Source organism: Lampetra planeri, chromosome 27 (genome assembly GCF_965212315.1).
Source record: "Lampetra planeri chromosome 27, kcLamPlan1.2.h2, whole genome shotgun sequence".
Taxonomy (NCBI): domain Eukaryota; kingdom Metazoa; phylum Chordata; class Hyperoartia; order Petromyzontiformes; family Petromyzontidae; genus Lampetra; species Lampetra planeri.
In genome coordinates this window covers 2,021,613-2,034,735 of record NC_136133.1, presented here as the reverse complement: position 1 = coordinate 2,034,735, position 13,123 = coordinate 2,021,613, and the positions used below count along the sequence as shown (strand labels likewise).

Genomic DNA, 13,123 nt, shown 5'->3' with positions numbered 1-13,123 from the left:
CCGGGCTTGATCCCAGAATCTCAGAAGTGCTGGCTTCGTGTTTTCGACATAGCCATTTTGAACCCTCTGCAAGAGAGCGAGAGAGACATGATCAGACCAAGAGCTCAAAGCTAGGATATCGGTTAGTTGCAGGTTCTTAGTATTTTTAACACATTCATCACGAACCCCTTGAGAGATAGAGACATTTAGACCTTGAACTCAGAATTGTAGCACTGCCAGCTCAGGAGATCCTTACATGGCCTTTATGAACATCGAAATATATACATTTTAACGATTAAATAATGTTTTATTTGAGCAAGTATAGCCCAACTGAACTTTATAGCTGTTTGTTTGCAGAAGCGAACTGGCGATCACAAATGATAGCCCACTGAAGTGGCTTAGCAATGTGGAAAAGTTTCGCAGCCAAATACTCTAAACGCATTTTTATTTCAAACGTGGAGAGAAAAACCAGAGGGCCTGGAGAAAAATGCGCACAACCACGGAGATAACATGCAAACTCTTAGGTTTTTTCGGTAAAGTCACGTAGGTAAAAAATACAATTTAAATTAATAAAAGTAAAATAAAAAGTCACGACGTTTCGGAGGCAACACAAACTTCCGTCTTCAGGTGGAACCGTCACAGCACGATTGCTGTATATAGATTGCTGTATATACATATATACAGCAATCAATATACATATATACAGCAATAGTAAACATATATACAGCAATTGTGCTGTGACGGTTCCACCTGAAGACGGAAGCTTGTGTTGCCTCCCGAAACGTCGTGATTTTTTATTTTACTTTTATTAATTTTATTTTTTACCTACGTGACTTTACCGAAAAAACCTAAGAGTATGAATCCTTGCAGTCACGAACGCTTCAAATCTAGATATAACATGCAAACTCCAAATATACAGGTGTCAGCGTCTGCATCGAAACGATGACCTGTATTCCAGGTGAGGTATTTAGCATCTTTCCACCGCAGCGCCCCCTTGGTTTTAACCAACAATAAAAATTGTGTTGACCAAGTTCCTCTTACATGAACATGGAATATTTGTGGTGCATGCGTGGTGTCTCTGACATGACCATTATGAACTCTCTCTGTGAGCGAGAGAGATAAATTAGACATTGAACCTAGGAACCCAAAAGTACCAGCTCGGTGTCTGACGGAGCCATTACAAACCCCCTGAGAAAGACGGATAACCAGCCCGGTTCGTAGGTCGGAGGCCAAAATGCACTACACGTTTACTTCAGCCTGGTTCTATTTGGTGGGCAGCAGAGGGAAGTCGAGCTCAGTTTATTCCTCTCTTGCACTTTTATTCTCCAACCGCCTTTACCAACCCCCTTTGACCAGTGCGCTAAAGTATGGTCATGTAGCACCAATGACTCACACGGTGTATGATGTGGGGGGAGCCTAATCCAGCAGTGGATTGACAAACAATGGCGGTGCATTGGCATTAATTAAACAAGAATAGTGAACTTTTTTTTTTACCAGATCAGACCCAATGAGTTATGCAGCTCTTCTTTTTAGAAGCGACTTGGCCACAAATGATTGCTCAACAAAGTGGCTCATCACGTGGAAATTTATAGCAGCCAAATGCTCTTAAACGCACGTTTCTATAAGAGCGCAATGACAGCTCGCCTATGATTTTAAAGAATTTTATACTCTATGCAGCTACAGTTGAAAGCAATTAATAGTTGATTTGTTTTGGCCAGATCACGTGAGTGCAATGCCAATGTGTGTTGCGCACCCTCCTCCACCCGACCAGTCGAATGAGTAAAGTTGTCGCTTGAATAAGCGCGCCGATGTGAATTGCTTCACCACACAGCTATGTTGAAGGGCAATCCACAGAATTTAACAATCGTGTATGACGTTCCAGAGATAAACTGCTAGAGCTGAACTCTGGAAATCGCCCGACGATGCTGAACGTCGTGGCCAGCGAAACGTCGTGCCTCTCTGTTGAATGCGTATGGGTTGCTCTTCAACTTACTGGCATGGTAAAGCGACTTTATTTATTTGGCCGTGTCGGGCAGTGTAGGGAAGGGTGTACAACACACATTGGCCTTGTGCTCTTGAGATCTGACCCAAAAAAAATAATTATGAATCATAATATTAGTCATGAAAGCCTTTGCTCAATTTGCATTTGAAAGTTAGTGCATTAGAATTGTAAATTTGGAGAGGGTGGTTGGGGGGAGGGATGGTGGCAAGATACATCTGTAAAGATGATCCAATAAGAACTAACAATAAAGTTGTATTTTGATTAAAATTTTTCGTGACTGCAGGGATTCATATTCTTGGTTCTTTCGGTAAAGTCACATAGAAGGGAAGTAATAAAATAATATACATCTAATATAAATATTAATTCGTGAGAATTTTATTTTATATTTATATATTTTTTTTCCCTTCTACGTGACTTTACCGAAAGAACCAAGAATATAATACAGTTGTATATAAGGTTGCTCTACAATGAGGCGCTTAACCCACATTGATTCGGAGAGTTGCCAATAACCTGGCGGTAAAAAGGCCAACGTCAAAAGGATTCACGTTGCCAGCAGAGGTGATGTCGCCGTTCCGTGCAACATCGCCGAGAATGTTGCATGTCACGTGCCTTGTGACGTCACCTTGTTGCGGGGGGGAGGGGGCTTGAAACGGCAGCATTATTGTCGCCAGATTTAATACTTCTGCGGACGTGCGCACGTTGGGAAACTGCTAGAGAATCCACGCAATGTGCAAGGTTTTTCTTCCTCGTTTTGCTTGTAAGCTGTGCTCCGAACTGCTGCCTCGTGGCCCAGCACACACGCACTGAATGTGTGTGCGTGTTGGTTTAATTAACGGTCAAAATGTTGAAGTCCCGGTATGAAGATCTAGTTCTCCCTGCAGCCCATGTCCCCACTCCCGTGTTTCCCTCTGTGGAAACTTCGTGGCGTACGAGCAGGGATGGTGGTGAAAAGTGCCGGTACACTTTTCTCGTTTGGTGTTGAGAAGTGCCGTTATGGTGTATCGTAGTCTACACCGGCACGATTCGATGATGCTACACAACAATGTAACGTTGATATTAACGTGTTAGCAGCTCCGTTACCGGCCGTGGGTCCTAAGTCAAATGCATTTCAATTTCATTGGAGCAGTTCTACAGATTGGGGCAACCTTTGGGAGTCAAAGTTTCGCAATTGTTATCGTATTACGTTGTGAGTGTCCTTGTGAAGGTGACCACCGATATGTTCACAATGTGTGTCCCTGAGTCATCGGTTTGATACCAGCGGCTCAAATCTATCGTCTCTCTCCATCCCAGCGTGGATGAGAAAAAAATCAATTTGTCCCACCCAGCATGCCCGACGCCGTCGTATTTTGCAAGGAAGGTTTGGCAGATAATTTGCATCTGACTTTGTCGGCCCTGATTGGTCGACGTGCTGTGCCCAAGTCAAAAGACACTTGGCGATTATGCCCACAGTTTTTCTAAAGTGTCTGAAACGTACGTCAGAAATCGTGGAATTGCCCAATAGCATAGACTTCTCCGCCCCGTCCCCCCCCCCCCAACTTCCTATTGGCTGTTCCCAATGGCAGGCTGTGCCAGCATTGAGCATTGAAGGGAATTAAGCTTGAGATGCGGGTTGTGGTGAAGGCAGAAAGTGTAGAAACATGCACTACGCAGGCTCAAGCCTGCTTAACCTCTTCAGAATGGGCACATTCCAGGAAATTTGGTCATATTCACGTACAGAATAGTTCGTTTGTATATTTCAATCTGCGTCCATCACTTGGGAGCATATGTCCTGTGTTCGTTTTGTTATAACACTTTCATTTGCGTTCTAGTTAGATTTGTTTAGATTCTATACATAAATATGCTGACCAGTCACTGGACACACACATGTACACGATTCAATGAATAATCACAATTAGAGTTAGCAATTTTAATAATGAGTTAGCCTCGATTATGCTGTCGCATTTGCAATGTATAATATGGCCATGTCACTCATTCTTCTCTGCTGCTCCCATTGTCTGAAACGCCCTTATCCCCGGCCATCTACTATCTGCCTCCTGTTCACATCCAGGCTAGACTCCTCTTCCTTTCTCTGCCTACAACCGACTGCATCTCTCTTTAAATTAAGTAGGCCGAGAGATGCGTCATCATTGACCTGAGGTTGCTCGACGTAGTTTCAAATTAAACGCTGTATCTGACGGCTTCATTTCGATGTGAGAATTGTTCTTCAACTTACCGGTGAGCTTGAACACATAAATTTTGCATGATCAACGCTTTTACACCAGACATTTTAATTATTTTGGTTTTGTCGGCTGGCGGAGGGTTGCGCAACCTAAAAATGTGTCCAGATCATGAAGTGGCCTCACTGAAAATCTATTATATGAATCCTTATTGTATTTACTCACACAGAGACCCCATTCTCACAGACCCATAGACTCAATCAAAAGCCCATAGACTCGCATAGTGACGTATAGTCTCAAATTGAGACAACCACAACAACTGCCGCTCACCACTACGTGGCGGTGAGGTCACCATGACACTTGTGCCACGCTTGTTGCACCTGGAAACTCTCTGAAGTGTCGAAGGCTTGCTGGCAGGAGGTCACGGGCCAGACCCAGGTGCCATGGGTTCATTGACTGAGATGACTGGCAGATGCACTACCTTTTCCCCCTAATGTGCCGACTTGCTGCGTTTTATCCGCCCAGCGCTCTGCTCCTAGTTGTGAGTGTTGCTCCTCTGCCCTCCGCTGTTGCTGGAGGACGACTGCCTTCAACTTCCCCGAAGCATCCTTCACGAGCCTCCTCCACAGAGGCCGATTAGAGACGCATATACCCACATGGACACTCTAGATTAATTTAGCCAACTGTTACTGCCTGCCTCTGCATAAAATCAACATTCCCCCTCCATCTGTACAGTGTCTTGATATGCGGTCACATTAATATGCCACATGTATCACTTTGTATTGTAATTATAATTATATGATAACATAGTCTGTGTCGCTACGCCTACATGAAGGTGACACCCAATTGACGTAATTGCACAGGTGTCCTTGCCCTATTTGGCCACAAGACGTTTATGTTACAGGACTGGGGTGGTTTCTTTGGCCAGTGGCCTATAAATGACCACTGCGTTGTGTGCGCTCGGAGTTCGCGTGTCACTTGCAGCCACTAAGAGGCACTACAAATGCACAGCGCTCGGATAATTCACACAAATTTAAGAGATGCGCGACACCCCGCTCCCCTCCCCCACCCCTTCCCCCCACCCCTCCATCAGATTGCGGCTGTATTCGCGATTCGACATCCCAAGTTCGATGCAAGAAGAGATTCCGTTTCCTTTATACTTGGGTGAGTGTAGTGGCCTCGATTGGCTGCAGATGTCACGTGAACGCACTGCATGATATTCGTACACGGTATAGTCGTTTTTGCCAATTGGTTCGCTTTTATTAGGGCAAAGACAAAGAAACCCACTCCCCCCCCCCCAAGTGTAGACTTAACAGACTGATGGGGAAAAAGCTGCAAGCGAGCATCTGTTATGGCCGGCTCAGTAAACTATGCAGTAGGTGACCAACACCACGCCTGGCCGCCTTTGTTTCTCCAGTGGCGATGTTTACACATCGCACCAGGTATTCGTTTGAGGCTGAGTCGACCTAAGGGAAGCCCAGGACCGGTTCAGATAATCGTCACCGGTGTTGGCCACGAGCGGGAATCGAACTCGGGTTACAGGGTTCGTAGCGTAGCGCGCTAAACGTTGCGTGTCCGCCCCCCACACTTACATCTGCTGTGTCCACCTGCTGTCCCCTCGTTCACTCTCTCATACCCCCCTCTGCATCGTATTGCTCCTCGCTTTCTCGCTCACTCTCACCACAAACACTCTCTCCTTCCCAGCAACGTGTTCATTCCTCTCACTCTGTCTTTCCCACAACCATGCTCCACGGTCCGCAGCCCTGTTCCCTGTGCCACTCCACTTTCACCTTATAGGCACAACCTTTACTCTGTTACATCACCACCACCACCACGTTCTACAGTATCACTCCCCCTCCCTTCCCCTGCCCGTCTCTCGAATCGATCGCAGCCCGGACAGGGGATTCGAGCCAGATTTCCCCAGCGAGGGAGCGAGGGGGGAGAGATGGTGCTGGGACAGAGAGGGAGAGGAGGAAAGAGAGGAGAGTGGAGTGGAGAGAAGAGAGATTAGTCAGGGGAATTGTCCACGTAGCGATGATTACGACGGAGATTGTATTCATGGGCACCGAATAATTCACCACCACCCCGCCCCAGTTTCAATTGATTCTCGCGATTCGGTGTCGCGATTCGATTCCAGATTCCATTCTATTTTTGTCACTTTTTTTTGGGGGGGGGGGGGGGGTCGCTTATGCAATTTGGTTTGCCCCATTAGCCTAAACATAACATATAGCAGCAGCAGCCATGGTCTAGACACTTCTGGACCAAGGCCTAACCCAATCGCTCCCGCAATTTTACAACCCGCACTAGTGATCCATCGCACTCCATTGCACTCCTGCGCATGAGCGGAGCTCATTGCTACATCTGCACTGGTCATTGGTCATCCTCTCTGGGGTACGTTGCCTCCTTCGGCTGCCGTTCTGTCACCCGTCTCCGAATCGTGAGCGTGATCATTTATTTTAAAATGGTGAATCGATGCCTCGTTGCGCAGCTATTTATAATTTTTGGCTGCTATAAGTTTCCACACGACGGGCCACTTCGTTGAGCTATCATTTGTGGTCCGGTCACTCCAGAAAAATAACTAATAGCTAGGTGGGCCTCGCCTAGTAAAATAACAACCTGATTAAATAAAAAAAAATGTTTAGTTTATTTTTACTCATTTTCTTACCTTGCCTTTACTTTGCACTCCGATTGTATTTTTGTATTGTTTGTTGTAACTTTCTGACCCCATGCCCCCACTGAAAAAGAGCTTCATAGCTCATCGGATGCTGAACAAGCGAGCGGACACAACACCAACGAGAGGCACCATATGTACAAGATAGAACAATACAAACGAGACAGACAGTACAAACAATATTAAAACGTGGATTCCTCGAGTCTATGAAGTGAATAGTGACAAGTCTGAGGGTTCTCATCCCGGCCCTGCCCATAGCTTTTGCTTCTTTTGTTCCAAGTGTGCCGATGCCTCCATTCCGATAAATGGTATCAGAATGGCAGCGAGGAATCGCGTTACGCAATCCGTTTAAAGTTTACAAAGAGTCACCGCAGCTGCCTTGGAGCATCGTAGAGTTTTGCGCACGTTTTACGGTGTAAATGCAACGTACCGCCCTTCCTCGCTCCACTGCTGCACGAGGGCCTTCTCATGCTGTGCGCATGGGTCATGAGGCATCGATGTGACCGTACTTCACCACGCTTGTCTCAGCGCGCATTGGTGAGAGGCGCGGGAGCCTGGTGTCCTGCGCGGGGTTTGCCGGCTTAGCTCGGTGTGCCAACCGCCGCTCGCCACCCCCCAGCGCTTATACAGCGTTACGTAATGGCGCTGAGACTGTCGTGTTAGCGAGCACCTGTGACCTGTCGACTCGCACGAGCTGATGCCGTAGCCAGCACCGGTGCGGGTGGAAGGACGACAACTACCTTGGTCACCTTTGACGTTGAACAAGATGTCACTGTGAACTTGACTTGGGTGGGGGAGGAACTGGCCGGTGTAGATACCAGGTAGCGGAGATTGGGTCCAGGTTGCTGTCTCCGAGGTTCGGATTGTGGAGCGTTACGAGAATGCTGCTACAGAGACAAATCCATCACCCCCACGGGCGCATAGCATGCTACGGCTGTTGGGGCAAGTGCTGCGAGCAAGCGTTAATTAAGCCCAGTTCGGTACACCACGCAGTAGGTGACAACACAACACCAGGCCACATTTGTCTCCCCAGTGCTGAAGCTTACACCAGCGTCGATCTCGAGGAGTTCCCAGGACCGGTTTGGATATTTGCTGGCAATTTTGTTGATTTGTAAGCGGGGCAGTAAACTCGCGTGGCGCTGGGCTCGTATTGCAGTGCACTAACCACAGCACTACCACTCCCCCAAAAGGACATATATGGCCACATTCACGCGCAACTGCAAAGGCAAAGAAAAATATTCCTCATATAGCCTTAACAGACTGTTGGGGCAAGTGCTGTTGGCGAGTAGCACCTATGAAGGCCAGCACGGCGCACGAGGAGCTGGGTGGTCAGGGCCACGCCGGTCCACCTTTGTCTCCCTTGTGGCGATGTTCACACAATGCACCAGGTGACTCAATTAAGGCTGAGTCGACCTAGGGGAGGCCCAGGACCGGTTCATATAACTGTCACTGGTGTTGCCCGTGAGCGGTAATCGAACTCGAGTCGCCGAGATTGTAGCACAGCGTGCTAATCAGTGCACTGCGCACACACATTCACACATCCACACATATGCTCATGCATGCATGCATGCAAACCCAAACATCCAAAAAGGCAAAGATCCCCCACATGGCCAACAGACTGCTGAGGAAAGCACTGTTAGCGTTCACCTATTAATGCGAGTCTTGTTCGCAATTACGTGGTCAGAACCATTCCTGAATGCTTTTATCTCCCCAGTACGGATGTGTACACACCCGCAACAGGTACTACTTTTAGTGTCTGTCGACCTACCTGAGGCCCGTTTACCAGTTCACATAATTGCCATTGATGTTTGCTTTACAAGGGAATTGAACTCAGGTTAGCGGATTTCGTGGCTCAATTTGCTAACCACTATCCGACTGCTCCCCGCAACCACACACACACAGACCGACGCACGAACACGCCCTGCACTCGGACAATAGCCACCATTCCGATTCATAATGAAGTGGCAGTGGTGACTTCACCGCATCGCTTGCGATGAAGTCACTGCCATAGAGGCCAGCCGTGACGCTGCTGGTACCAGTTCAGTATGCAGCTCCAAGTTCTCTCTCGAGCCCTCGGGTCGGGAACCAAAGTAAGAAAGAGACATATTTTTCGAATTCAGTAAGAAACTATATATTTTAAAGCCGCAATGCATGTGCATACGAGACGGTCATTAATAAATGAAGTCACAAAGCAGTCCTTAAAGAGCCGCGTGCGGCTTTGGAGCCGCAGGTTGCTGACCCCGGCTCTAGCCCGTGTTGTGCCTGTGTAGCCCCCTTTATCCAGCCAAATAGAAGCCGCTTGGTCATGCGGTGGCTGGGGGACATGGGAGCTACATGACCAAGCCATGCAGCCTCGCCCGCTGGAGGAATTCGCAGACGGGACTCCGTCCAGATCTTTCAGGGATGAGCACAATCCAGTCTGGTTAAACCTGGGATGGGTAGTAGGCAGGACAGCCTGAATGTTTTAAGCCGGCGCAGATGTTCCGGTTGTTTCATGTTTTGTAAGCATAGGGCAGAGAGGGCATAACTGTGACCAAGCAGACCGAGAGCGTCGCGGCCAGCGTAGTGTTACACAGTGGATGGAAAGATAAGGCTGCTCGATTGATTGGATGGAAAGATATAAGGCTGCTCGACTGAATGAGACTCGTGTTACCAAACACCAGAAAATTGCCCAGATATGGGATCTCCTCTCCGCTCTTCATAACTACCCTATTACTCGCAGAGTGTTAGGGAGTGGAGTGTTTGGATGTCACATAGTAGCAAGGCAGATGTTAATTGTACTGGTAGGAACCTCCTGGTTACACCAGCCCACAGGGGATTATTGTGTCCGTCGTGCAGGGAAGGGCTGGGTGGGGAGGGAGGGGCTGGGTGGGGAGGGAGGGGCTGGGTGGGGAGGGGAGCGAGGGGCTGGGAGGGGAGGGAGGGGCTGGGTGGGGAGGGGCTGGTCACCCCGTGGTGCCCTTATAAAACTCAACGTTAAACCTACTCACGCCGGCTTGTGCCCGCCCTCACAGTCGGGCATATTTGAGCAATACACCACGCCGCCGTTGACCCTGGCCATTGACCGAGCAACCCAATGTTCCTACCAGCTCCCTCCGCAGCAGGAATGTGTTGGTAGGGCTGATCGTAAGGCCACATCACGTATTCCTGGACTGCTCCAGGTTAGCAGTCTAAAACTCCTCAGTTGGCAGCAATTACCAGGTCCATAATAATACGAAACATGGTTGCCCAGTAGGGTGCCATCCCTAGAACGAGGCTTCGATCAGCCTCCCATTGCATCTCTACCAGATGAAAATACCTCCGGTACAACCAACCATAGGAAGTGTCTGAGAACTACATGGTAAAAAAAAACACTTAAAATATTTTTTATATATACAACGGTTTTATTAACAACTTCGTCTAACTCACGGTCTTTGAGAAGTACGTAAATGTCGCCTGAGACACGTGGCGCCTGCTTCTTGTGCGAGCCGATGCCACAATTTAGGGACCGCGGCGTTTTTGACCTACACAAAAATATATAATTAATAAGCCGTCCATACAAAGATTGTCATTGCTTGAAAGGAGGCAATTAATTGATGAATTGATGCCGATGTTGATACAGGCATACATTGTCACCGGATCTGAGTACGTGTGAAAAATGTGGAATTGATTGGACAACAGGAAGTAGACTAACTCTTGATGACAAGATTTGACCGCGACAAACACAAGTGAAGTGAAATAAAACCGTTGAAAAAGATGTGAAATAGTGTCGGGGCCAGAGGGATGTGCCTTCTTGCACCCCAATGGCTCTGGATCTTATGGTGTGTGTGTGTGTGTGGGAGTTATCCACAATCACACACACCTACTAGATACTCACACCAAGATATCCTGACACACAGATACACAAATACAAAGATCCCCGTGTAGCCTTAACAGACTGTAGGGGCAAGTGCTGTTAGCGAGCACCTATGAAGGCCAGAACGGTTTACGAGAAGGTGGGTGGCCAGCATCACGCTTAGACCACCAGGTAACCATTTGAGGCCAAGTCGACCTAGGGGAGGCCCAGGACCAGTTCAGATTATCGTCATCGGTGGTAACCGTGAGCGGGAATCAAACTCGGGTCGCTCGGTTCGTAGCGCAGCACCACTGCTAACCACCACACTACCGCCTCCCACTCACACACGGATACACAAAAAGACAAAGATCCCCCGTATAGCCTTAACAGACTGTAGGGGCAAGTGCTGTTAGCAAGCACCTATGAAGGCCAGAACGGCACACGAGGGGGTGGGTGGCCAGCACCATGCCCGACCGCCTTTGTCTCCCCAGTGGTGATGTTTACACACCGCACCGGGTACTCATTTGAGGCTGAGTCGACCTAGGGGAGGCCCGGGACCGGTTCAGATAATCATCACTGGTTTTGGCTGTGAGCGGGAATCGAACCCGTGTCGCTGAGTTTATAGCACAGTGCGCTAACCGCTACACTACCGCTCCCCACAGATATACACACACACAGATACACACACACCGATACACACACACACACGCAGATACACACACACAGATACACACACACCAATACACACACCCATACACACACACACAGATACACACACACAGATACACACACACAGATACACCCACACAGATACACCCACACAGATACACACACACCAACACACACACGTGGTGCCAGGTGGTGGCTTTGCCCTCCCCGTGCGCCTGGGAGGAGCCCCCTTCTCGACCACTTACACCAATTAGCGGCTAATTAGTCATGTCAGGAGGAGGGAGGGTGCGGAGTCTGTGCCCCTCCCTTCTCCTGACCCCCCGCAGTCTCCTCATCCATGGCCTCGTTAAATAATCACCATCGTCATGGATACCGCTGGTGCCACCACCACCACCACCCCTCGCCACCAGCACCGCAGCTCCCTCTCTTGTGGGGGAGTTCAATCCCCGCCTGGGGTCCGGGGTGGAGAGGTGGAGGGAGATGTCGGGGGGATAGGGTTAGGTGTAGTCGCGGGGTTGCCACGATCCTACCACGTGTAGCGCACGATGTAGCATATCCACGAGTATCGTATCGTCCATCCGGCAAAGTATCGTCTGTGAATACCCCTGTAAACCCGCATCACGACTCGCAGTGAGCCTCGGCTATTGTAGAAGTTAATTTAAACACATTCCTCCTGCGGAGGGAGCTGGTAGGAACGTTGGGTTGCTCGGTCAATGGCCAGGGTCAACGGCGGCGTGGTGTATTCCGCAAATATGCCCGACTGTGAGGGCGGGCACAAGCCGGCGTGAGTAGGTTACACGTTGAGTTTTATAAGGGCACCACGGGGTGACCAGCCCCTCCCCACCCAGCCCCACCCCTCTCACCCCCCACCCTCCCCACCCTCCCCACCCAGCCCATCCCCACCCTCCCCACCCAGCCCTTCCCCACCTTCTCCTCCCCTCCCCACCCAGCCCCACCCTCCCCACCCAGCCCCTCCCCACCCTCCCCTCCCACCCAGCCCCACCCTCCCCACCCAGCCCCTCCCTGCACGACGGACACAATAATCCCCTGTGGGCTGGTGTAACCAGGAGGTTCCTACCAGTATTTTATTTCTTTCTGGTTCTGTCACTGACAGTTGCGTGCGTTATGTTGCGTCTGTGTGCTGCAAAGTTTTACCCGGGATTACAGGACCGACTCACGGGTGCAGGTTTACGTCGAGTGATCCGCAGTCGAGGAACTTTAAGGCGATCTCCAGTGGTACTGGGAATTCCGTGCCACATAGCGCAACATCGGTGCAATAAAAAATGTTGTTTAGGTTTACAAGGCGATGAGACATCGATTTCGCGATAATCGTCATTCGTCGTGAACGTTGATATTGTATCTAGAGCACTTGTATCACGGCGACGCTCGGACGAGTAGGTCGTAACGACGCATCACTTCGTAAATCTGCCGATGAGATTGTGTCTGAGACGCACAGTACGTACAGTCAGTATTGCGCGTGCTTTCATAACGCGAATTGGATACAACGCGATGGATGTATCGGGGAACACGTCTTTTTATGACGCGGATGCGAATTGGATATCACGCGTTAGACTGAACAGAAACTGCGTCGTGCGAGTAGAAATTGGTGGTTGTACCGCTGCCTCGGGGTAGCATCGCACGAGGCATTGGGATGCTGCCGGGTGCTTATAGATGGCACCCACGTGCCTCAGTCATTGTTCAGCCTGCGGACGCATCTCACGTGTTATCATTACGCGATTCTTCCATAATGCGGTGGTTCTTCAAGAAGGCAACTACTACCGTGTTATAGGTGGACAGACTATTTGTCTATCAAACTGTTTACTCACCTGACA

The 13,123-nt window shown here is 49.2% G+C and overlaps 1 protein-coding gene across 8 annotated transcripts in view; it reads left to right on the top strand.

Moving 5' to 3' along the window:
• LOC144727991 (muscleblind-like protein 2a) overlaps window positions 1-13,123 on the top strand; it is a 44,612-nt gene that overhangs the window by 3,848 nt on the left and 27,641 nt on the right. For 6 of the 8 annotated variants that reach the window (XM_078607167.1, XM_078607172.1, XM_078607169.1 and 3 more), the window contains one exon: window positions 5,231-5,301. The exons of 1 other annotated variant lie outside the window; for it this stretch is intronic. In XM_078607167.1, the coding sequence (XP_078463293.1) occupies window positions 5,268-5,301 (34 nt within the window). In that variant the 5' untranslated portion in view covers window positions 5,231-5,267. Of the gene's footprint in view, window positions 1-4,028; window positions 4,196-5,230; window positions 5,302-13,123 lie in introns of all 8 variants that reach the window. One more of the 8 variants, XM_078607168.1, reaches the window with a different exon arrangement.